The sequence below is a fragment of the Corapipo altera genome, unplaced genomic scaffold (assembly GCF_003945725.1).
Source record: "Corapipo altera isolate COAL_440 unplaced genomic scaffold, ASM394572v1 60, whole genome shotgun sequence".
NCBI lineage: Eukaryota > Metazoa > Chordata > Aves > Passeriformes > Pipridae > Corapipo > Corapipo altera.
In genome coordinates, this window is record NW_020884912.1 from 3,186,556 (window position 1) to 3,211,332 (window position 24,777).

Consider the following 24,777-nt stretch of genomic DNA (forward strand, 5'->3'; position numbering starts at 1 on the left):
AACTTTGTTTTTCCCACTGTGTATTTGTAATAAGGCTTAGGATAAAATCCTGTTCCCACTGACTGAGAAGGTCAGGAATTCACTTTTTGTTTAAGTGCAAACAAAACAGATAGGTGACATTTTATCAGCATGGCAAAAATTTTAAATGTTACATAATTCTTTTTTAACAATACGGCTCAGATCAAGGACTTGAAAAAATACAATGGGAAGGGGTAAGAAAAAGGTAAAACCATATTGATATAAACTCTTCTACCTAAAAATATGTATCATATTCTAAGCAAAAGCTTTCAATCAAGTGAACCATGAGTGCAAAGACTTAAAAAAAAATTAAATACATGAAGTATGGACATGGTAAAAAAGCCGAACATTTTGCTTATAAACTCCATGTATAAGTCCATGTCAAGAACTAGAAAGTATGGTTTTCTCTGAATGTATGAATGGAATGTGATCATCATATTTTAAGTAATTTTAACATGTTCCTTCTTACAGTAGGAAAAGTAATGCAAGACAAAGGCAGATCATATTTTGAGTCAAATAAAGAGTAACTTTTTCAACACCAAAATGAAAAGTGTACATTTTTAATATGCATGGAAGTGAAGACAAAAATGTATCTGAGACAGATGCAGCTATTTTTATTATTTTAGCTGCCTTTTTCAGAGCCAGTTAAAAAGTATATGTTATTTTTAAGAGAAAAATATAAACATTACATATTATAAATTTATTTTTGCCTCCTTCACTTAATTCTTTTGATACTTCTCAGAATGATCAGTCAATTTCTTAGGGTAAGAACATTAATTACTTTTAAACAACTCAGTTCAAATGTATATGTCCTGTTAGAGGTTTACATTCTTATAAAAACTAGAGCAACACCAGCATTTACTTTTATACAGGAGAGAAAGAAGCTGCCTTCATGCCGAGCTATTCTGTTTCCTTTTCTTCTTTTGCAATGGAGCTTCCAATTTTTTTTTCTCTGGAATAATTTTTCTCTTTTTTTTTGCTGTTTTATCACTTGTATCAGTCCAACAAACTTTGTTTTTCCCGACTATTGATGATTTTTCATCTTCTTTTGCTGAAAAAAAGCAAGAAATTATTCACACTGATCTTTATGTAGTCTTATAGTTTTTTATTTTACAGTGGAAAGTGCCATTTATGCTAGTTTTGCCTGTGAAATTAAAATATCTGAAGATCAAGTATGTAAATAGATAACAATACACAAAAACAACTGCACAAAACCCAAACAAATCGGAGCCAGACCTCCTAAGTTTGCCCAACTGCAATGGCCTCAGACCTAATTTTGCTTATAGGAAAACAAGACATGCAGTCCAATCAAACTGTCTATTTTCTTATCTGTCTCAAAAGCTTCACAGTGACTTCCTCAGTATGTTATTCAAGTAAAGAGAAAGAAAACTTTAATAAAAGTGAAAAGAGGTTTATGTCGTCCAGCAAACATATAGGCTTGAGACACCATCAGATTGGTAAGTATATCTGTATCACTTGCCAGTGTCATCTCCCCAGTTCTTCAAAATACCAAAACTTTTTCCAGTGCATATAGTAGAAACCTCCCACGTAGTATGTTCCATTTCACTGTCACATTAACAACTGAAAATACACACAGTTCTGTTACCTTGAGATGATGTTGCAGCTTTATCAGAGTTTTCTTTCATTTCCGAAGCTCGGTCAAGCCATACTGCAAGACATGTCAGCCTAGCTTTGGTATTGACTTCACACAGTAAAGATGGCACATTTTTAATCTGAAGAAAACATTAAAAAAATATTATTTACACATTATTTCTGTTTAAATTTACTGAAGTATTTGAAGTGAGAAAGTAACTTCCACTTCATTGTTAGGCAATTGTATCACTCAGCTCTGGGAGTACTTGAGCAAATATCCTATTACAGATATCAGGATAAAGTGTCACAACGTTAACAGCATTAACACATCAGAAATTACTGTATTAGGATATTGTACCTCACATAGCTGGACAAAGCAGCCCATGCAGTTATACAAAACTCTGCCTGGACAGAAAGCAAATCACCACAGATTTGATCAAAATATATACAGTGTTATAGAGAAAGGTAAAGAATTCCCTGATCACTATGTCAATTACAGGGAATAGAAACAAGGAGAACAGAAATTTGAGGAAGGGAAAAGAGGGATTTCACTATTGCACTTAGAAGTATAAAAATAACCAGAGGGAATAAAATTAAAAATGGGCAAATTGACATATGAAGTGTATAAATGTTGAGAAATAATTATTTGAACTATTCAAGATACTTAGAGTAAAATATAGTAGGTCCTTTATTATTAGGCATTAAATGTTAAAAAATCTATTTCTGATTTTAAGAGCAAACCATAAACATGGTAAATTTAAAAGATAAAACATGATTCCTTGTTGAACTGTGCTACTGGGAACTGCTTGAAAACACAGGAAATACAAGTACCCAGTACAGTAATGTGTTTGAATTTTTCTGAAGGATAAGCTCTTCCTCTGACATGAACGACCACCTTCCTCCCGTCCCGCCCCAAACCACAGAGTTTGTGTTTTTAAAAGAGTAGCAACAGTCATCAACATCACAAAAATTCACAGCAGTCCTTAGGACATATATAACTGATTAGATAGTCATAGTCCTGCCCAGGTCAGTCTGATGGGAAGCATGACTTTACATATAAAGAGGAGATGTGATCTCATAATATCATCAGATTCTATAGTTTGTTTAAAAAAAACCTACAAAGATAAAAAAATATAGAAGTGCATAAATATATGTGTATATGTATCTACTGAACATAACATGAAAGAAGATCAAGACATCCAGATTTCAAGTAAATTTCCTCAGTGATTTAAAATTAATCTTTATAACAGAACAGTCTGCAAATTTGGTTGTCTGATATGTTTCATAAATGTAACAAGCAGTTTAATAGACCAACCTTATCAAAATCCAGATTCCACATTTTAATGTAACCATCACTGGATGCAGTAACAATAAGATGCTGTCCTTCTCTTTCAAAAGTATAAATATCTTTTATTCTGTGAAAAGAAAAGTAATATGTTTCTATTTTATAGCATGGCAGCTCACATCAGAACAGTAAGCTGACAAAAATTAAAGATGAATAGGCAAGAGTTTAAAAAATCAGTTTGAACAGAAAATCCACAAGTAACAGGCAGGAACTTCAACAGTGATCTGGTTTGGGTGCTGTCATTTGTATTAGGAACATTTGCCTTTGCTAGGCTCATTAAGATTCAAGTCAGAATGGTTTAATACTTTAAAGCATCTGCTATTAGACACACCAATGACATTACTGCTAATGCTTTTGTGTTTTGATGAATTAAAAGCAATATTTGGATAAATATTTGGTATTCAACAACAACAGAGAATATGTGATTACACTCCTCTTTGAATTGAATAAAACTGGTTTGCTGTTTTAAAGCATTCTGAAGAGTCAGAATCAGTAAAGACTGGTTAAATACACACACACCCACTCACTCACTCATAAACTTAGAACAGTAATAATTCTAAGTTTATACCTTGTTCTTGTAACACGCATGGACAGCACAGTACTGATGCTCATACTAAAAGCAAACAAGTCTCTCCAGTTTGAAATTTAGCACATAAATAAATTTACTCTCTATACTAAAACAAAAATAATAGTAAAATATGTTGAACATTACAAGCCATTGAACTTTACTGAGGACTCAGCATTGCCATAAGTATCTAAATAGTAAACAAATAGAGAATACCTGTTTTCATGAGCTTTAAATTCACACAGGCATTTTTGAGAGTCGCAGCTGTAGAACCTTATAATTTCATCATCTCCAGCTATGGCAAGGATAGAATCCTTGGAATGGGGAAAAAAAGAAATGCAAGAGTGATTAATTTCATGTGTTTTAAACCAGTTAATTTCCCAACACCTTTCTTTTTTGTACTTACTGTAATAAATCTAAGTGAAGAAATTCTCTTCTCTGTTGTAATGGTGCCAGTGACTGAAGCTGTGTCAAGTCTGTAGATATCCACTTTGTTTGTTACCACGGTCACATACCTCTCTCCATCAGGGGACCACTTAATTATGTGTGCATCTGTATACACATAGACACTGACTTTTTGCACTCTGTATTGCATGAAAATCTAAAAGTAAGAATCTTTAGAAGCTGTTAGACAGTTTTCTACCTAGATCTGAGAAAATACTGTGAAAAATCAAATAACCCAGAATAAGCAAGTCAAACTATGCTCTTAAATGTTTCTTTCTGATTATCAGATTTGTGTAAAGAAAAACAAACCAAAATGTATTTATTTAAATGTCCTGACCTCAAATTTCAAGGGAAAAAAAAAGATTTACTTTAGTGAAACTACATTTTCCTTTTGGTAAACTGTTATTACTAAGGATATAAACTTATATATGCTTGCTTGCATGTGTAAAAAAGACATTGTGAAAGTTGTTTCCAATTGACTGACTTGCTGATTAATTCAATCAACTTTTCTTTACACAAAAAATAAAACTATCTAATTCCACCTTATTTGGATTTAGACTGATAAACTCACTTTGCTTCAGGTTTTTGATGAAGGCTAATCGTCCTTCAACAAGGTTCCAAGTTCTGAAAGACAACAAGAGATAATATGCATTCTGGTTAAAAACAGCACAGCGAAACTGAAGTCTGATCTGCTGACATAAGGCACCCAAAGGAAGCTTTTAAGCATCTCTGTGCATTTTTCTGCCTTCTTATTGCAAGAGAAAATGATGAGTTCATATATTGCTTGCGAAGTATACAGTTGAATTTGTGTTATTTATTTTCTAAACCACCATTTGCAATATGGAGCCTAAAAGGAGCCCAATAACAATTTGTGGTGTTAAAATAGAATTTTATATCTTTAAAAAAGATATCTACAGCAACATGGACGCATTCCCAGTGAAAAATTAGTTTTCTCACACTAAACAAAACCTTGACAGTTTCCAGAAGGTTAAGCAAATTGTGTTCCAAAATGCAAATATATTTATACATCTGCAAGTGACTTGTAAAGAGTCAGAGCTCACAAAAAGAAGGTATGAACAGCAGGAAGTATTCTGAAAAGACTTTAGAACTTCATAAGACAAACCAATGGATCTTTGAACCGTTTGATGACAATTATGTTTTGCCAGTGTTTCAAGGTTGAGTCCCAACATGGAACTGTTGCTTATAATACCTTACTAAGAGTTACTGAATTATGATTCTCCACATTCCTTCATTAGTTTTGACTCACCTTAATGTTTTATCTGTTCCAACTGACAAAGCTAATTTCCCAGAAGGATGAATAGAAAGAGATGTCACCTGTCCCCTGACAAAAACAAAACATTAGCCACATGTATTATTGTATTATTTACAAGGAAAATAAACATCAAAATGTACATGAATATGCAGATTTAAGAAACTCACTTATGTGCCTTAATGGATTTCAGACATTCCCATCTCTTTGTGTTCCAGATACAAATGAGTCCATCTTCAGCCCCACTCAATAGATGTGCAGTACCATAGAACTCCAAACAAGTTATTGTCCCTAGAAATACAAACCAGAGCTACTACCAATGTTGTACACACCAAACAGTTATTGCACAGAGAACATAGTGTCCTAGTTAGAACAGCTGGGATCAGTTCATCACTGGACGGGTGTAACCCAAAACTGTGTATTCTATAGCCTTCCATGCCATTTCCCAGAAACTGTCGTCAACAGACTATTTGCACCCTCTGCCCAGAGCAGCCTGACTCCTCAGGCTATAAATTGGGTGTTAAGAGGCCGGCAAGATAGGAGGGTGCTTCTATCCTCACACCCCGCCCTGAGGGAAGTACTGAGCATTCCTGCCTGAACTGGAGAATATATAAACTTGGAGTCCTGGAACATTTTAACCACTCATGGGATCCAGAGGAAGACTGCAGATCACCGCTCTCGACTGGACTGCAACCACCACTCTCAACCAGACTGCAATCACCACTCTTGACCAGACTGCAACAGCACTCTCACCAACAGCTTTTTCCCTCTCCTTTTACTTTGGACTCAGGGGGCCCAACGAACACCACTCTGTTCGTGCCCCAGGGTGCTGGGTTATACATTTGGGTTTTGTGGGTTAAAACCAATTGTTTGTCTGTATAATCGTACTTATTGTATTACTTTATTAAATTGTTATTCTGATTTATAATCTCTCTTTTGAGTTGAGTTCATTTCCCCTGCTGGTTTACCTTTAAACCAGCACACGTAGGAATTAACAGAAAAGCATCTTCCATCAAAACATACCAGCTACTACCCTACCCTTGGGAAAATCTAAATTATTTCCTAAGTATTTCTTCACAAAACCCTGAAATTTTCTTGTTATATTCAATCCCTGATGTGCTCTATCAGCCACCCTTTAGTCATACATGTCTGAACTCTGCCTGGTCTTTTCTCTGACACAGCAGTACTCAAACATCGTGGCACAGATGACAGAGGACTCCTATCAGCGATAGGGAATGCTCCCATGTCAAAGCCCTGCTGCTACTGACACACAGCTGAATCTACTGCACATACTGTGTCCCAAAAGCACCAGGTTCATCATACAGGAGTTAAATGCAGGTACTGTGCTGAGTCGAACTCCAGGTTCTTCTTAGCTCATCAGGACTGAGCTACAAATGACCCAAACAGGTTTATTTGGACAGCCATTAACTGGTGACTGTACCAATTATGCAGACAAAGGGTGCACCTTCAGCAAGTTTGCAGATGGAATGCCATCCAGAGGAACCTGGACAAGCTCAATAAGTGGGCCCATGGGAACCTCATGAGATTCAACGAAGCACAGGGAAAGCCCTGGTATCAACACAAGCTGGGGGATGAACAGATCATAGAGCAGCCCTTCCGAGAGATACTTGGGTGTGCTGGTGGATGAGAGGCAGGGCATGAGCCAGCACTGTGCGCTTCCAACCCAGAAAACCAATTGTATCCTGGGCTGCATCAAAGCAGCATGGCCAGCAGGTTGAGGGAGGGGATTCTGTCCCTCTACTCTGCTCGGGTGAGACCCCACCTGAAGTGTTGCATTCAGCTCTGGGATCCCAACAAGCAAGTCCAGAGGAGGGCCATGAAGATGACTAGAGAGATGGAACACCTCTCCCGCAAGGAAAGGCTGAGAGAATGGGATTGTTCTGCTGGGAGAAGAGAAGGCTGCAGGAAGACCTTATTTAGGCCTTCCAGCACTTGAAGGGGACTTGTAAGAAAAACAGGGACAAACTTTTTAGCAGGGCCTGTTGTGACAGGACAAGGATTAACAGTTTTAAATTGAAGAGGGTCAGTTCAGATTAGATATAATGAAAAAGTGTTTTTACAAGGAGGGCAGTGTTATACTGAAACAGTTTGCCCAGAGAGATGATCCATGCTCCAGCCCTGGAAACCTTCAAGGCCAAGTTGGTCGGGGCTCTGAGTGACCGGATCTGGTTGAAGATGTCCCTGCTCAATGCAAGGGGGTTGTACTAGATGACCTTTAAAAGGTACCTTCCAATCCAAACTATTCCATGACTTTATGATGTACTTTTACAGCTGTAATTCAGCCAGCACAGACAGTGGGAAATGTACCACATTAACTCATCTGGCAGCAGCAGCCTGCTCTCACATATGTAACTTTCCTGATAGAAGAAAAATGGCACGAGCCATTTGTGGGTCATAACTTTTTAAACAGCTAAAACTAAAACCAGTTGATATTTGTGGCAGCACTAATATCCAAAATAATTTTTTTACTTTTATGCTCAAAAGTTTACCTTGTTTGTATCATCACACCATCATGGCTGCAGCATCACCACTATTAGAGTCTTATTAAAAAAAAAATCAGTTTTCTTCTTCTGGTGAGGACTGGCTTTTCAGCTACAATTTTATACCATTAATGCTTTTTACAAAGAAATGCTCCCTTACCATTGTGCTGTATCAGCGCCCCATGCTCTATCTTCTTTTTCATGTCATAGATTTGGATTGTCTCATCTCTGCTCCCAGTGACCACATATCTGTTATTCACTGCTACTGCTGACAACGAGGCAGAGTGGGCATGATGTGTAAAATCAGGGACGATTGTCCAGGACTGTAAATGAAATGCAAAACAAACAGGTATTTATGAAGCTTACCATCATAAGCTTCCACTTCATCATCCTGTAATTTTATTTTGTAAAAGAAAAACCTGAAAAAGTATATGTGTAAAAATCAGAATCAGAGAATCGATTAGGTTGGAAAACACCACTGAGACCATCGATCCCAACCTATGACCAACAGACTATGGCACTAAGTGCCACGTCCAGTCTTTCTTTAAACACCTCCAGGGATGGTGACTCTACCACCTCCTTGGCAGTCCATTCCAACATCTAATAACCCTTCCTGTGAAGAAATTCTTCCTGATGTCCAACCTAAACTTCCCCTAGTGCAGCTTAAGACTGTGTCCTCTCATCCTGCTGCTAGCTGCCTGGGAGTAGAAGACAGACCCCATCTGGCTACAACCTCCTTTCAGGTAGTTGTAGAGAGTTATAACGTCACTCCCGAGCCTCCTTTTCTCCAGGCTAAACAATCCCAGCTCCCTCAGCTACTCATGAGCAGACCTGTGCTCTGGACCCTTCACCAGCTCCTTGCCCATCTGTGGACTTGCTCCAGCACCTCAGTGTATTTCCTGAACTGAGGGGCCCAGAACTGGACACAGTACTCGAGGTGTGGCTGTGTACTCGTACACCAGTGCCAAGTACAGGGGGAGGAATTACACATAAGCATAATGGGATCTTATTGAGTTAATGTGCTGTTAGGAGATTAGTCTAAAGGACTTAAGCGTGCAAGCCGCCCCTTGCAATCAGTGCCGTGCTTAGACGAAGCTGCCGGTGAAAAAGCGTCGGCAGAGACAAATCTCATGGCCGAGGGAGGCGGATCCTCTCGTTTTCCATCACGGCAGGCTGGAGACACGCCTTCCACCTGGCACCAGCCCCCAGACCACGTCCCATCCATCCCCTGCGCAGCTCTTCCTCCTCACCCCCGCGCAGAGAGAAGCGGCCCCGCACCGCAGCCCCCGTCACCCACGCGGCTTCCCGCAGCCCGGGGGAGGCTTCACGCAGCTCCTGGCAACCCTGAGGGGCAGCGAGGGGGCCGAGCCTGGCGGGAGAGGCCGCGGGACAGGCCGCCCCGCCCCCGCAGCGCGCTTTAAGAGCCCCGGCGGCGCCCAGAACCGCGGCTGCGGACGGGCGAGGCGGTGAGTGCTGGGGAGCGCTCTGGGGGGCGGACGGGCGTGCGCGGCCATTTCTCCCCATTCCCCCATATATCCCCCCCCCGTTCTTCCCTTTATTTCTCTGGAGGTGTTCCAGGCCAGGCTGGACGGGGCTCTGAGCAACCTGGTCTCCGTGGAAGGTGTCCCGGCGCATGGCAGGGGGGGTTTGGAACTTGACGGTCCCTTCCAGCGCAAGCCATTCTGTGATTCCATGCGCCATCCTCCTCTCTCTCTCTCTCTCTCTCCCCCCACCCCCCTTCCCCATTTCCCCCGTTTACCTGCCCGGGCCGCGTGGCGAACCCCAGCAGCACCTGCTCGTAGCACCCCGCCACCAGCTCCATCCGCCGCCGCTCAGCGCCGCCCCGGGGTTCCTGCTGGCTCTTCCGCCCGCCCGCCGCGCTGCCTGCGCCGCTCCGCGCTGGCTCCGCGTGCGGCGTCCCCGGCGGCGCTCGCTCCCCTCGGGTGAGGAGGAGAATCCCGCGGGAGCCGCCGCGGAGCGGGAAGCGCCGCGGGGAAGGGCGCGGGCTCAGGCTGCGCGCGGGGCAGCCCGCGCGGGGGGGGGAGGGGGGCCTCGCGGGGCGGAAGCGGCGCTGGCGCGGGCGGTGATGGCGGCGGGGAGGACGAGAGGCGTTAGTGCCGGGATCGGGAGGGGAGGCGGGGGGAGCGGTGACCGGCACCGGGGGCTGGTGGGGAGGAAAAGGGGCGCGAAGCGATCTACTGGGACCGAAGGAGGAGGGGAGGGGCGGTCGGACCTTTCACTTCCCCCGGGGCCGCAGGGCCGCCGCCTCCTCCTCCCTCAGGGCGTGTGGGGCGAGGAGGCCCCGGCGGCGCTTGGGCCGAGGCACCAGAGAACCGGCTCCCCCAACGCCTTCCTAGTGCTAGGCCCGCTGGCTTTTATTTTTGTATCGTCGGGTGGTTTTACGCTTGTGTTTTTTTGTTTTTTTTGTTTTTTTTTTTTTTCCAATTCGATTTCTTACCGCGTAGCACAATGAGCGGGAAGCGCGGCCGCGGCGCCAGTGTGGCCGCTTGCGGAGGGCCGCGGCCGGGCGGGGCGCACTTGTGGTCGGGCTCTTCCCGTCGTGCCGAGTGGCTCGGTTAGAGAAATGCGTCACGGCTCGGGCCTGGGCCCGGCCGGGGTCACGGCGCCGGCCCCAGGGGCTACGGGAGCTTCCACCCATCCCCTTGCCCTGACCCAGCGCCTCGTGTGAGCGAAATTAGTGCCGTAGGAAGGGGGCGGCTTGGCCGCTGCCCCGGTGAGCGGCGTTCGCACCGGTACTGCCCGTCGATAGCTTCTCCCGCTTTTTTTGCATGTACAAACGCAATAATGAGAAGAACCTTTGGAATACAATAAAAAACTGCTATGATGTGTGTGTAATCCGGTTGAGAATCTGTTTGGGTTCTGCAGGTCGAAGCTGCCCAACTGCCTAAATGAAAGCAGGCTACAGTTAAGACAAACGTTAAAAAAAAAATAAAGTGTTTATACATGCTGTTTTAACTGCTTTTAAAATGTTTTTATTTCATAGTGAAAAGATCAAGAGGTGGCAGTCAAGCTTGGACGAGGAAGAGGACAAACACAGTGTTGCTTAAAAGTTGGTGAGAAGCAGTTGCATCACTTGCCTCCTGACAGCCTTTTACAACCAGACTGCTTTATCTTGTGTGCCCGTCTTCTGCCAGATCTGCATGAGTGAGAAGCAGTAAGTTTAAAAGAAGTTACTGTGCAGCCGAGAATTTGAAAATTAGTTATTTCAGTGTTAGATTGTGGAGAAGTTCATAGTTCCTCTTAATAGAAAGTACTGTTTCAGTTAGAGGAACACTGTTCTGTGGAAATTTGTATTAATAATGACCATCTTTAACAGAAAGACGTTGCTGCTGATAATTATAATGAACACAGTTACTTTTAGTAAATGTATTCTCAATTTACCATATGCTAACCTTATTGGGACTAGACTGTATTTTAAGGGCTTGTTTGTACTTGACAGTTTCATTGCCTCCAGAATGGCTGTGGGGATAAAGTCCATAGTTATTTTGAATAGCACCATGCATGGATGGTCTAATTATGGTTTATGGCTATCCTGTGTCAGGTTAGCCTAATCCACTTTCAGAAGCAGTGCTCTGAGCTGGTCCCCTCTGTGGGCAAGCCTTTAAGGCATTATGGGCACTCCCTGTTTATTGCATTATGTGAATGTGGATTTGATCAGCTAGGATGTAAAACATTGCATAAATTCTTGCATGGAAATAGAAATTAGAACTTCAGCAATCAAGCATCTGCATAGAAGGAGCAACACTGGATATAAAAAAAAATCAGCAGTGGTGAATAAACAGCTGTGTGTGGAAGTAAATGTAGAATATTTTACAAATGAAGCTTGGTTTTGCACTGATTTATTTTTGTTAGATGACTAGGGGGAAAAAGCAGTGTAATGGTAGCAGTAAAAGGTCATTTATTGGCTAACTTGCTGGTAGTGAGTGAAATGTGTAAATGAAAAAGGCAAAAGAGAGAAAACAGTCCTAAGAAAAGGTGCAGAGAAAGATCACGTTTATCTGTACTGTGCCCTCATCCCACTTTTATTTCTATTATTTAGTGCACAGGAGGTATCACTGCTTGTCTTCAGCTGTGTAGTTTATGGTACAAGTAAATCAACTCTTAATTTGGCTAAAAGGGGAAGAAACCCTGGGGACTTTTACAAATGTACTGAAGCCTTGTATCTTCTTGCCTTGTTTTAACTATGTTAGAATCTTCTGAATTACTAGGTTATTGTGTGTAGGTATTTCAGAATTAAGGGTAAGGTATAGGTGACTTAAAAGTTCTCTGTAACTTTCTAGTGCTTTGGACAGTGGGAAGGCTTTGTGGTCTATTGCAGTTTAAGACAGTGAAGATTACTTCTAATCATAATCCCATTGGCCATATATCCTTTTCACACTCATTGCTTTAGCAGTGACAAGTCAGAACTTAAAAAATTAAGTTCTGACTTAATATCATTCAAAGGATGCAGAAGGGTGAACATATTTGGAAGTAATTAATCTCAGGGATAAAATTCTTCATCTTTTTCATCCCCTGTTGTTTTTCCAGCTGAAGGAGTGAACCGAATCTGTGCAGCCATACTGTTTGAGAAAGACAGAAGACAGTTTGAACCATGGCAAGCCAGGTAAGATCATGTGGTCAGAAATACAGGCTTGCAGTGCCTAAATGGATTCCAGAACCATACTCAGAATTCCTAGTAAATGTAAAGCTGAAATAGCTAGCTTGCTCTGAGTTGGGTGTTCTTTTAGTCCTGTGATTTCTTCCGGCAACGTGGTAATTGGTGGCTGTCCTCTGGACACTTAATTGTGTCAACTGAAGCAGATTGGGGGCATAACATTAAGTTTCGCAGTTTGGATTATTTGAGCGTGAGTTCTTCTGAAGGACCTTGCGTGGTAACACTCTCTATATAAGACACGTGTAGAGGTGTTATAGAGGAAGAACGATAAAGCCTGCGTAAGTAAAAGCTGTGGAACATCATTCTCATTTTTGGAAGTCCTTGTTCTTCAGAATCTTGAGAGGGAGGCAACCTGTCTTAATATGGCTGTTTCCTCTCCTTTTTTTTGTGCAGTTACCCCACTCACTTCCTTTTTGAACTGTGGTTTTTGGGGTTTTAGTTTTTTCTTTTTTTCTTTTTTTTTTTTCCTTTTTTTTTTGGTTTTTTTTTTGGGAAGAGGCACTTTTTTATGCCTCTTCCTTCCTGGCCTTGCGTCTGGGTTCACGTTTTCCCTCAGCCAAGCTGGTGCCTGTTCCTGGTCTGCTTTCTCCTTACATTCCATTCATTGGCCTCTTGTCGTTGTTCCTGGCCTGGGAGAGTGACTCACTGCTGGGTAGTAAGGAGAGGCATCTCACAGAAGAAGAATTCCTAGGTGAGGGGAAGATAGGGACAGCGGAGATCCCCTTTGGAAGAGTGACGATTTCCCTGCCTCCTCATCACTCAGACTGTGCTGCGGCAGGATTTTTTGCGTCCTGGAGCTCAAGCGGAACACAGTCCAGTCCTGAAGCTAATTAACATTTGGGATTGGCCAGCATCAAAGGGCTATCTGCTTTTTCCCTAATTCCCAGAGGAAGCTGTCAATCCTTTAGCCAGCTTGACAAGTCAGGGGAATATGGCTGTTCATACAATCCTTTGGCTCTGTTATTTTTGCCAGGCGTTTTCCCCAGAGGCTGCTTTCCCTCATGGGAGGCGGAGGGAGAAATGGGACCCCAGGCTTCTTTCAAGGGCAAGGTGAATATGGGGAAATCACCTGTGGTGATGGGGAGTGGGAGGGAGGAATGTAAATGAGGCTAAAAACTATAAAGGTGATTTTTTTTCTCCCTGCAGGACTTGATGGCGAAAAAAAGAGAATGTCTCCAGGCATACAGCTGGTGGAGAACACCACAGAAGAAACGGAAGAAAAAGAACAAAATAAAACCAGGAAGAATAGAGTTTGTCCCTAGTAGTACTAATACGACCAGGTAAAGACCTTTAGAATGGAGAAGCTTTACCTATGTAAATTGATGATGACTTGTGAATGCCATCACTTATTTTTAAAATCCTGAAATGGCACACCTAGTGCCTATACTATAAGTATTGCTTATGGAATTGTATTGCCAGTAGAATATTCAGGATTTTTTTCTAGTTTGTCTCATAATCACTTAAAGTGGTGGCAAAATAGTCATAGCTCTTTTGAATCATGGCTGTAACTTCATAGTTTTTGGGTGGTGGTTTTGGGTGCCCTGCCCTTCAGACAGCAAATATTACTTTTTAAAACCCACTTCTAAAAAGTTTTTTTTAATAAATATGGGTCTTTGTTAAAATGCTTTCTCTTGCAAAAGTGGTAGAATGGACCCAGGGAAATAAAGAATTTCTTGCTGGAGTGATGGCATTGCAGTTCTGTACATTGCTCAGCTGAGTTTTGCAGTCTGTTTTTATTTTTGTCTCTGTACTTGTTCAGTGATAACTGCCTGCTTGTATGTTGGGTACTTTAATACTGCAGTGAGCTGTGTTAGTCTCAAACTTGACTGTGGTTCTCTTTTGCCTTTTTAAAGACCAGATTATTCAATATTTGTTGGGGAGCTTACTCCAGAAGTGGATGATTTCCAGCTTTATGACTATTTCCTAAAGAGGTACCCCTCATGTATTGACTGCAAAATAGCAACAGACCTGCTGGGATATTCCAGGTAACACCTGAAAATGTTTAAATAGTGTCCACTATGTTTGCTTCTATAAGTAATATATAAGAACCTGCATCAGAACTGTTTCTCCACTTTCTTTGGAGGCAGGAAGAGAGAGATTAGCCTTTGGCATTATTTTTTTTAACAGCATAGATCCATATATTTCTTAAACTTTATGGTTAGTTTAAGCAGTTAATGTGATAAGTCTCTATTCAGCCATATGAATATCTACATGAAGCTGGACAGTGGGAGAAGGGGGACCTCTGCATGGACATGTGTGCTGCTGTGCCTCTCTGCAGCAGTGTGTCCACTTAGTCATCTGCAGTACTGAAGACAAGCTAATTCCCTTTTTACATGTAAAGAAAACTGTAAGGCCTGGCAAATCTTAGAGGGTTGGGAGACCAAACTTCCAATATTAGTAAATAAAGCTTGGTGGAAGTTACACTGGCCAGACAGTGAGTCAAGCAGGGATGAGCAAGTTTGCTGTTCAGACGACTCTGGCTGTAATGGACTAATTCAAAACAACTTGAAAAAAAGAAAAAAGGAAATCTGAGAAAGCTAATTTAAAAAGAATGTTAGACCTGTACAGCAGTAGGAGTGGTTTTAATACTAAGAGATAAATGACCTGCTGTAAGTGCAGAAATATGGAATCTGGTTACTTAACTATTTAAAACTTATTGTTTTGCTGGCTTTCAGCAAGGTACATCTTAATGCTGTCAACAAGCTTTTTGCTTCTGGCCCAAGTTTTTAATTTTGTAAAAGCATCTTGTGTGCATGTGCACATGCCAGAGAGGTTGCTTAGGTAATAAAAGCTATAGTAGCTACTATTTTCTGTTTTCATGAAGACAGAAATTGCATTCATTAGCTTTGTAACTGTTATGAATACTAGAATTTGTTTTCTCCCTTTTGAAAATTGTAGAGGGTATGCCTTTGTCAGATTTGGTGAGCAAGGTGATCAGATGAGGGCACTGCAAGACTGCCAGAATGCACCAGGTCTGGGGGGAAAACGAATCCGGCTGAGCATAGGAATTTCTAAAAGGTAACAAATGAGTTGTGCATTGATACAGTAATTCTGAATAATCGGATTCTTTTAGCTCTGCCTTTGTAAAGACTGTGGCCCATGCTATAATGGCTGTACACACGATGCAGTCTACAAAACCAAAATCACAGAAGCATTATGTTTTGGACTACCTGGATTCATCAACCTCTTTCAGTATTTCTGGGGGAATCCAACTCCTAAGTCTAGCCAGATTGTATAACTTGGGCTTAGCTGTTGTAACCGGCCTTAATTCTTACACTAGTGAAGCTGAATGCATTTGTAAATGTTTTTCAGGTTTGGGTCTGAAGAAGGTAGAAGGGACAACAAGTGTTTGGTTTTTATGCTAGGAAGCTTTTCTTTTAGATGTTTCCCCCTAGTTTAGGCAAGCTAGTATGTTGCTAGTTTTAAAGTAGGCTGGCAAAGGAAGGAACTCCTTAGTGGAAAAGTATAGAATATAGAGGGGAAGAAGCCAAAGGAGATGTTGCTTGAACAATTTATTTAGGATACTGTTCTTTACTTTTCAAGTAATCAGAGCAGTAGGAAATTCTAAAGTTGATTGGTTTTGAGAGGGTTTTTTATTCTGCCAGCACAGTTCTCTCAGTTATTTAAGACAATTCAGTTAGTCTTAATACCAAATTTGATAAACTTTGACCCAGAATACAGACAAATATATAGAACTTCATATAAAACAATTTCAGTATATATTCAGGAGGTTAGTGTGTGTGTGCTGTTGGAAGACTAAAAATAACAGCTTCTGTTTCTTTTTACCCTGGATAATTCTGCTAATGTTGCCTTGTTGCTTTGGAACAGAAATGCTCTTGTCCAAGAGAGCATTGTCCAGAATTGCATTGATTAAATTGCTTTGAAAATAAGAAGAGGTCCCAAAGAAACAGGTTTTCTCACATATGCTATCCAGATAAACATTAGCAGCATTTTCAGATTTTTCTTTCCTACTGAGATGGATGTAGGAGAGAAGTTGAAAGCAGAAGACTTTGAGACATTATGTAATCATTTGTTTACCACAGTAGTAACACAGTAGAATACCTATTTATTAGAATGTATGTGTAGCTTCACAGTAATGAAAAAAATGTGGGTATTAAAATACACATGGCTAATCTATACCTGTTTCTAAATGGCTGAGTACTGAGCTCTCCTAGCATCAAAATATCTAGCCATCAGAGTAGTTCATCACTAAGTCACATTGGAAACTCTATTTCTGAGCTCCTTCAGTTTGTGTTCTTGGCAAAAAAACCTTGATCTGAATTTTCTGTAGCGAAGTGGAGATACAGAGAAATTGGACTCTGTGAACAGGAGTTTTGCTTGCACTTAATCAGTGAAGAAATGTCTAAGCATAGGGGATTTCTTGGAGTGTGCAGCTGGTTTATCTGAATGTTTTTTATGTAGTGTATCTGTGTTAGTACAGACAGTACTTGTGCAGTGATACTTGTTAGTGTGTGAAGTTGTCCCTGAGGAAAAATCTGCTTAGGAAAGGGAAAGTAGTGAAAACTTACTGCCTGGCCCTTTGGTCTTAAGAACCAATGAGTTTTGTCATATTCCTGCTGCTGCAGCTTCATTCTGGATAATGGCAGTGCTGACTTAGCCTGGCAGCTATGCTTTGTCAACTGCCCATGGACTAAAAATTGAGTAGGTGAAAGGTAGGCATGGTAAATTGGCAGGCAGTGTCAGATACTCCTCTGAAACAGATAATCTGACTTCACCTCTTGTTTCTGGAAATAACATGATTTAGTATTAACCAAACAAAAGATAGAAGGACTAATTAAGACTTTAAATCTTTAAAGTATCTTTAAAAGTGTCTTTAAAGCAGTGGTACTTGATAAAGGTTTGTGGTCTTAATAAATGATTTTTTAGCAGCAGCTTGCTTAAATGGATACTAAAAGTACTCAAACTGATTACAGATAAATGTAATTGAGTTAATCCATGGAAATAATTACTTTTGGCACTGGTAAAGGTGAGAGTATTTGCTTCTGTGTAAACATGAGACACTGTGCTGTGACTTAAAACTGTTGCTTAGGCAACTATTTAGAAAAGCTTCCTTTTAAACTTGGAAGCCTGTAAATTATGGCAAATTGTTTAACTTCAGCAGTGGGTTTACAGTTTGTTGTTCTCAAACTCTAACTGTTTATAACTTCTCATGTTTCAGACTGAAAGCAGAATTCCAGCGGTACCAGTCATACAACTATAACGATTATTACCAAGATTATCAGAACTACTACTCACAGTGGAATTATGATCCTTATGCTGACTACAACTACAGCTCCTATACTCCCTATGATAACATGCAAGCTGTTGGAGAATGCTCTTTAGGAGATGCTGTTATGGCTCCAGCTGTATTTGAGGTAAAGATACTACACACTTGATTAAAAAATCACAAATAACAAGTTGTATGAATTGTGTAAGTCAGAGCAAAAAAAGTCCTAAAAATTAAATCATGTTCAGCTTTGTGTGCAGGTTGTATTAGCAGACATCATTGAGAGCTATATTTGATTTAAGTGTTTCAGTAGTGCATCTATAGAATTAGATATTTATACACCACTGTTTGTTCATGTATGCCAGATAACAGTTTTGAAGCATAATTGTGTAGGCTTTCATCCTATTTTTGATATACTTTTCTTGAAGAAAATTAAAGAATTACTGTAACATGATCTTATCTGAATTAGTTTATCAGTTGCAACTTCCAAAAGTCCTTTCCAAGCTGAACTTATACCATGGTTTTCTAAACAAAGAAACAAACAACCCCAAACCTAAACAAACCAACAAAACCCCCCAAACCACTAAAAAACAACAACAAACACCCAGCAAAAAGACCCTCCCCAACAAACACCACCTCCTCCTGCTTATTCTGTAGTTGTGGGAGGAGGAAATGCTTTGGAAGTACAGAATTATTTTGGGTTTGTGATGCTTTCTGAAATGGATTGAATAAACTTTCTCTTTTTTTTCTTTTTTTTTAGGAAGCTTCAGCTATGACTGAAATCAATGATGACCTAATAACTGAAGGTAATGATAATTCTATCACTGCAAATTAAATTTAGCCATGCTTCTGCCCTTTAACAATACAAACCAATGGCTATTGGATGAAGAACGTTTTTGAATTTCAGCTGATGTAGTAGGATCCTCTATGGGTTATAGCTTAGAGGAGGTAGGATTTTAAAGCAAGTAGTGTACACCATGTCAAGTAGAATGGGACACTGTCAACGATAATTCACAGTAGGTGTCTTTAACTTTTGCCTTCATTCTCCTTCCAAAATGACCTATTAGAGGATTTACCATATCTTTGTATAAATTCTGCTAAAATCATTGTATGTTAAACTCATTGATAGGCAAAAGCTTGGTTTTCCAAAACCTGAGATAAAAGCTTATGTTGCAGATCTTAAATGGAGGATTCAACTTGCACTTAAGTTCTGTAGAAGATCTTTGTTTGGCCTGGAAGATTTGTAGACAGTTCCTCACAGAGAGACATCTTGTGTTAGCATTCAGAAATTTTATCCTGCCTAATATGTATTGTGGTAGAAATTATTTAAATGGATTTTGGTAGATTATCAGGCTTAATTATCCTTAAATATGCACTTTATATTGAAATAGCAATATGGTCCCAGCATTCTAATAATACATATTCCAAAGGAAGCTGGATTTGTCAGGTTTGTTGAAATTCTAGGTGAATAAACATCTTATTACATTTACTATTAAGTATATTAAATTTGGCTAAAATACATTTTATGAGGCATTTACTTCAGGTTTTTGTGTGCAGCCTTTCCAAGATCTGACACTTGCACTTACCAGGCTTTTATTTTCAGATCCACAGCTGTACTTGGATGTTGATGAAATGAACAGACAATTCATGGAGACAAGTGAAGAACTCTATGATGCCCTCATGAATTGTCACTGGCAACCTCTGGATACGGTCACTTCTGACATCCCCTCTGCTATTTAAGTGTCTTATATAGCATGACCGTTATGACCAAGGTGCTAAAACTACATTTCTTCTACATTACTCTAGATCATAAGTTTTAAAGCACAATGATAGATTGGGGTTTTTTTTGCTATGCTTTTGACAGTTTCTGTAATCTTTTTTTTTGTTTGTTTGTTCATCACTTGGAGCATCTTGAAATCATGTAAATATTCTAGAAATGTAAAGAGTTCAATGGGGTCTAAAGATAGACTTGCCTGTGTAAATAAAATTTTGTTTCTGCAAACCTGCCAGCAAGGGATTTTACTTACATGTGTGAAACACATTCTCTTCTGGCTTGTTGAATTTAGCTGGAGGCAGTAGGAGTATTTCACCTGTCTTTGGTATGGGCAGCAGGACTAGCAAGAACTAGCTCTCACATACTTCTAAGTTACCTAGGCAATCTTTTACAAGCTCTTAACACACTTTATCTGTACAGTTTTAACATACAGAAGGGCAAACTTTCAGCTACCATAGCTGCAAACATTCCAAAGACTAAGGATGATACCTACTGATAATTCTGTTTCTGCCATTCTTGTTAGTCTTAACTGATGCTGTACAGCAAAGAAACTGGTGTAACATAACATGTGTTCTTAAACCTGAAAATCCTTGGAGAAGACTTTGGTTTAAAGGAGAAAGAATAACCCATCAGGAATTATAATATCCTAGCTAGTAACAGCTCTTCAACTAAGTTGCATCCTATCCTAAACATCTGTTACTTGTTCAGTCTTCACGCTCGGAGGTTTCACAGTGATGAGGTTATAAATCTTAGTAGGATGACAGTGTCCAGTATTCAAAGGAGATTAGGGGAGATGGCAATGAAGAATGTGCTGCTTTAAGATAGCAACTTCTGAGTGGCTTCCTCTAAACTTACTATCTGGAAGGGTATAAAGTGTTTTCCAGCCATAGGGACAACTTAAGCTCCTGTGTATGCAAAAGTATTTACTGCTTAATGTATGCAATAAAATAAATTTAGGCTGAAAACAGAAGAGTACTCTTTGAAGAGAAAAAGGTGGAAATCATCAGATAGCTAATAGCCATGAAAGCTACTAAAGGTGGTCAAGTAGGTAATGATACCTCCTTTAGGGTACTGCCATGTGTGTTTTGAGAGCAATCTAAACCAGAATTGCTGGAATGGCAGATAGGAATGAAGTCCTCTGGTTTTTTTTTTTTTTAAATGACTTAATTACATTAAAGTGGTCACAACCTCTATGCTGTTCTTAAATGTGAAACTAATTCTGCATTGCAGAGTGATGACTTGGCACAGGAAGTCCCTTCTAGCTGCTCACCAGAATCTCCATATTTTCTCTTCACAGTTAAATTCCAGCTAAATTTCTTTTTCAAAGTTCCGTCCATGAAATGCAAATGCTCTAAACTAGAAAAGGGTTTTAGAGTGCTATAGGAAGTTCATAGAGAGAAAACAAAAAAAATCATTTAGACAGGGAGTGTACTATCACAGTTTTAGCAACTGTTTCCCTGGTTTGAAGAGAACTAGTTATGTTGTGGCTGTAAAGTGGGCTTTCTTAGGTGAAGGCTTCTCTTGTGTGAACCTGGTCAGTTCTTGGAGGATGATAGTAGGGAGATTATTGATGGGAATGTGACAGAAAGTGGAATAAATGAAGCAAAGAGAATCTGGATGGGAAAGGGAGTACTTGTTTGTGTGCATATGTAGATTTGTTTCAGGGGACTGCAGAAGCAGGGGGGGGACTTAAGATAGTAGATGCAGGCCCCTTGAATTTGGATAGTTAAAGCTTCACAACTACACTGGATTTGATGCCACTTCAGTTGTAGTGCATAGCTGTGGTACTTGAGCTTGGTTATACTAAAAAGATGTTGCAAAGCAAAGGATTTCATATCTAGCAAGCACTGTCATCACAAGCAACAAGACAGCTTCCGGGGCTGTGCCTGGGTTATATCCTGCTTTGAAGTGCATATCCTGCTTTGCATAGCATTACATAAACACCATACTGAAGTTGCAGCAAGTAATTTGTGGAAACCTTTTGTTGTGTTTCCGGTTAAAAATGTGATGCTAAAGATGTATGTTGGCTGGGCAGAACTACTGTGGAGTATCTGCTGATTTTTAGTATTTGGGAGGTTGAGCTGTGTGTGAACTATGTAATGAGGGGCCCATGTAGCGGTGTGATTTCATGTAGCAGCATATAAACCTCAAAGTCAGTCTGCAGCCACCACATTTATGCAGATTTTACATGTTAACAAGGTCTTTATGCTTTGCATTAGAGACTGTTTTCAGATATGCATGCACCTTCTGTTCTGGCATGTTAAAGTATCCATATAGGGAAAATATTATGAAATGTACTGACAGAGGTTGTTTGGGCCATTAGTTTTGCACACTTGAGAAATGTTGGGGAATATATTTTCTTCCAGTCAACATACAAGAAGAGAGAGGTGAGGAAGGGAGTCTGCTGGTTGCAGCCCATGTGATACCTGTTCTAAAGTAGCTCTCTGACTTTTTCTGTCTCCCAAGCTTTACTAGCCTATCCTGCTTTCCAGTTAGGAGTGCGTATATGGGATCAAGCACGTGTAGAGCACGTTCTTTACTGTAAAGGCGTACTGAAAAAACTTCTTTCTGCATGGGTGTAAGCCCAAATTCAGGAAAAAGTGAGCACATTGGAACTGCTGGAGTGCACTGCTGAGACTTTTAAGTGAGGAAACTTACAGCTCTGGTACTGCCTGCATTAGCTAGCTTACACAAGGACCTGAATGTGTACATAATACAGATGCCTGATACCAGTTCTACAAAGATCTGTTTGCAGTAGAAACATTTTAAAAAAAATATTGGAAGCAGTGTTTTCAACACCACACTATTTCACTTTGTCCAGTTGTGTTTTGTCTGTTTTACCTAGCTGAAATGTTGTGGGTTGTTTTTTTTTTTTTTAAAAATTCCAATGAAGGTTTTTTTTTGGAAGGATATTTAGTGTTGGTTTTATAAACTCTTTATTGTACCTAGCTGTGATAGATAGTGCCTTTACCTAAAACCTGCTAATTTCTTGAAGAAGAGTAATGTTTTTGTTTTCTATCACTTCTCTGAACAGAAAAGCTTTAGTACCATGGTTTGAGGGGCTATTGATCCTGCAGTTAGTGAACAGGGAGAAAAACAGGCTAAAAGGAACGTGAAGAGTACTTAAAAGGCTACAAAAAGGTTAAATGGTACTTAAGCCGTGAATGTTTCTTTTTGCAGGGATGCTCTTGGACCAACAGCTTCTTTCTAGCGCTACCTCAAATTAACTTGCAGATATAACTCACAGGGAAGATTGATCATAAGGTGATGATCACTATCATTCTGCTGGAGATATATATATATTTGCCTTTTGTTTTGTCTCATTTTTAATGACATTTATTTAATTTCAGTGACTCATGTCAATAGACTTTGTTTGACTACATCGACAAGTATTTCTGAGTCATGAGTTTCATTAAAGGCATGTCACCATATGAAAATTGTTCTAAATAAGTAAAATGGAAGTAAAATAAGTAAATAAAGAAGCACTTGAATTTACAGAGCAAATGTAGTGTAGCTGCCTTTGACACATACTTGGAAGAGAATATTGCGATTACAGCTTACCTTATATATTTACATGCATCAGAAAGAGAGAAACTTGTCTCAGTTTTGCCCAGCTCCTACGCGTCCAGCACAGGAGGGAGTTTAGTCAGTTCCCCACACAAGTACCACTTTAGAAGCCAGCATTGTTACTAATGAGTGTCTGTTACCAAAGGGCACTGTTTATACCCCTTTGTAAATCCTGCTCTTCCCATAATGGAAATGCATTATGATACCCTTCCTTCCTCTCCCTAAAGTTCGAAGTTACCATGCTGCTTGGTTCCTGGAGAGAGCTACAAATCCAGGCCACGATACTTTTTATTTATTTATTTATTTTGATGATTATATTGATGATTATCTTGAGATTTGTATTGTAGAAACAGTGTCATCCTAAAGCTAGTCATCAGATGTTGCACATGGGCAGTTTACGCAAGATGAGGTGGTTCTTGCAGGTGACTTCTAAACCCACATGTTCCACGTTCTGGAAAGGATCCTCTGTAATTCTGAGTCATCCCATGCAGGTAAAATTGTATTTACAAGGGGTGGGGCAGGAGGGGAGGGGTCTGGAGTTCCAAAGGTGTAGTTCATGAGAAGAAATATCTGGAAAGTAACTCCACCTTGGCTGGGGTTTTTGGAAATGGCTATCTCCTTTAGATGATTATGAACATGGGACTAAGAAATTGAGGAGTTAAGTCGGGTAGGAGAGCTGGGAAGGCACGATGAGGTTAAAAAAAGTATGAAACAGAGCTTGGGCAGCACAGAATTCCCCGGTAAAATTTCTTCTAAAAGCTGTTCCTCTGCTGTTGCTGCTGGTTTACATTTCTGCAGGCCTTCAGAATTGCCCTTGCTGTTTTGATACTCCCTTAATTCCCCCCAGCACTCCCAGTTCTGCATTCTTTCTTGAGGTGTGTGCTGGACCAAATATTTTTATTTTTGATGGAAGGAGTGTGTGGTACATCACAGCTCTTCCACAGTTAAGTACCTGGGCCTCACTCTATATTAGTACATTTTTAGTACATTCTGGTTTGGGTTGGTTTTTTTTGTGAACATTTTTATTGACTTGTAGGCAAGGTGCTTATGATTTTCTTCTCTGCTCCGTGATTCCCAAGGCAGGTGAGTGCTATAAATAAGATGCAGAGCTACAGATTTTTCTCAACTGTAGTCTCAGTAGAATTATAAACAAAACACATTTTTACATATTTTAATTTTGTAATAGGAATGCACTCTTCCCCATGTTTTGAGGAGGAAAAAAGCTGTGTCACAGCTTTTCCCCCCCCCACCTGCTCCCAACCTGCCGAAAATGGGCGACGACAAACCTGCACCATCGCAGTTCCCATTGCTTACACAGACTGAATGGATAACGGCATCCCGGGGGAGCACCGCGTACCTCCTGGTGCCGTTTTTCCTGCCGCCTTCCCCACGCTGCCCTTCGCCGGCTCCTCAGCAGGAACAAGGGAACATCTGCCCCGCCGCCGTCCCTCGGGGGAGGCACAGGGTGGTAGGCAAGTTGTGTCCCCTGGGTGGGAACAGCGTCTGGGTCGCCAGAGCATTCAAGTATCCGAAGGGTGGGTGCCAAGAGGAGGGACCCAAGCTACTCTTGGGGGTGCCCTGCAATAGGACGAGAGGCAATGGGCAGAAACTGAAGCACAGGAAGTTCCACCCGAATATGAGGAAGAACTTCTTTACTGTGCTCGTGACCGCGCACGGAACTGACTGCTCAGAGACATGCTCAGAGACATTGTGGAGTCCCCCCCAATAGGGATATTCAAGAATCGTCTGAATGCAATCCTGTGCCATGGGCTCTAGGACGACCCTGCTTGAGCAGGGA

General features: G+C 40.6%; 2 protein-coding genes across 6 annotated transcripts; one reads left to right on the forward strand and one right to left on the reverse strand.

Moving 5' to 3' along the window:
* Positions 1-562: 562 nt before the first annotated feature.
* PAK1IP1 (PAK1 interacting protein 1) lies at positions 563-9,850 on the reverse strand. 2 transcript variants are annotated; one of them, XM_027654081.1, is made up of 10 exons: positions 9,496-9,850; positions 7,897-8,059; positions 5,406-5,526; positions 5,233-5,307; positions 4,537-4,589; positions 3,928-4,073; positions 3,738-3,835; positions 2,927-3,026; positions 1,625-1,751; positions 563-1,069 (listed from the first exon to the last, which is right to left on the reverse strand). In XM_027654081.1, exons 1-10 carry the CDS (start codon positions 9,556-9,558, stop codon positions 909-911), a joined length of 1,107 nt encoding a protein of 368 aa, XP_027509882.1. In that variant the 5' UTR covers positions 9,559-9,850; the 3' UTR covers positions 563-908. The 2 variants fall into 2 exon arrangements, with proteins under 2 accessions (XP_027509882.1, XP_027509883.1); XM_027654082.1 differs by lacking the exon at positions 9,496-9,850 and adding an exon at positions 9,342-9,382.
* Positions 9,093-22,916, forward strand: LOC113952239 (tRNA selenocysteine 1-associated protein 1-like). Of its 4 annotated transcripts, none has more exons than XM_027654084.1 (11): positions 9,093-9,202; positions 10,741-10,911; positions 12,285-12,360; positions 13,385-13,461; positions 13,558-13,691; positions 14,265-14,396; positions 15,310-15,429; positions 17,591-17,786; positions 18,399-18,444; positions 19,242-19,410; positions 22,593-22,916. In XM_027654084.1, exons 4-10 carry the CDS (start codon positions 13,432-13,434, stop codon positions 19,376-19,378), a joined length of 795 nt encoding a protein of 264 aa, XP_027509885.1. In that variant the 5' UTR covers positions 9,093-9,202; positions 10,741-10,911; positions 12,285-12,360; positions 13,385-13,431; the 3' UTR covers positions 19,379-19,410; positions 22,593-22,916. The 4 variants fall into 4 exon arrangements, with proteins under 4 accessions (XP_027509885.1, XP_027509884.1, XP_027509887.1 ...); XM_027654083.1 differs by lacking the exon at positions 9,093-9,202 and adding an exon at positions 9,794-9,846; XM_027654086.1 differs by lacking the exons at positions 9,093-9,202; positions 15,310-15,429 and adding an exon at positions 9,794-9,846.
* The last annotated feature ends 1,861 nt before the right edge of the window (positions 22,917-24,777 follow it).

What these genes read in the sequence shown, in the direction of transcription:
- PAK1IP1 (XM_027654081.1), bottom strand. Translation starts at nt 9,558, where the DNA reads ATGGAGCTGGTGGCGGGGTGCTACGAGCAGGTGCTGCTGGGGTTCGCC. An exon ending in TCGCCACGCGGCCCGGGCAG is followed by an intron (nt 8,060 to 9,495) that starts GTAAACGGGGGA and finishes TTTCATTTACAG; the next exon opens with TCCTGGACAATCGTCCCTGA. An exon ending in CTTCACTTAGATTTATTACA is followed by an intron (nt 3,836 to 3,927) that starts GTAAGTACAAAA and finishes CCCCATTCCAAG; the next exon opens with GATTCTATCCTTGCCATAGC.
- LOC113952239 (XM_027654084.1), top strand. Translation starts at nt 13,432, where the DNA reads ATGGGACCCCAGGCTTCTTTCAAGGGCAAG. An exon ending in GACCTGCTGGGATATTCCAG is followed by an intron (nt 14,397 to 15,309) that starts GTAACACCTGAA and finishes TGAAAATTGTAG; the next exon opens with AGGGTATGCCTTTGTCAGAT. An exon ending in AGCATAGGAATTTCTAAAAG is followed by an intron (nt 15,430 to 17,590) that starts GTAACAAATGAG and finishes CTCATGTTTCAG; the next exon opens with ACTGAAAGCAGAATTCCAGC.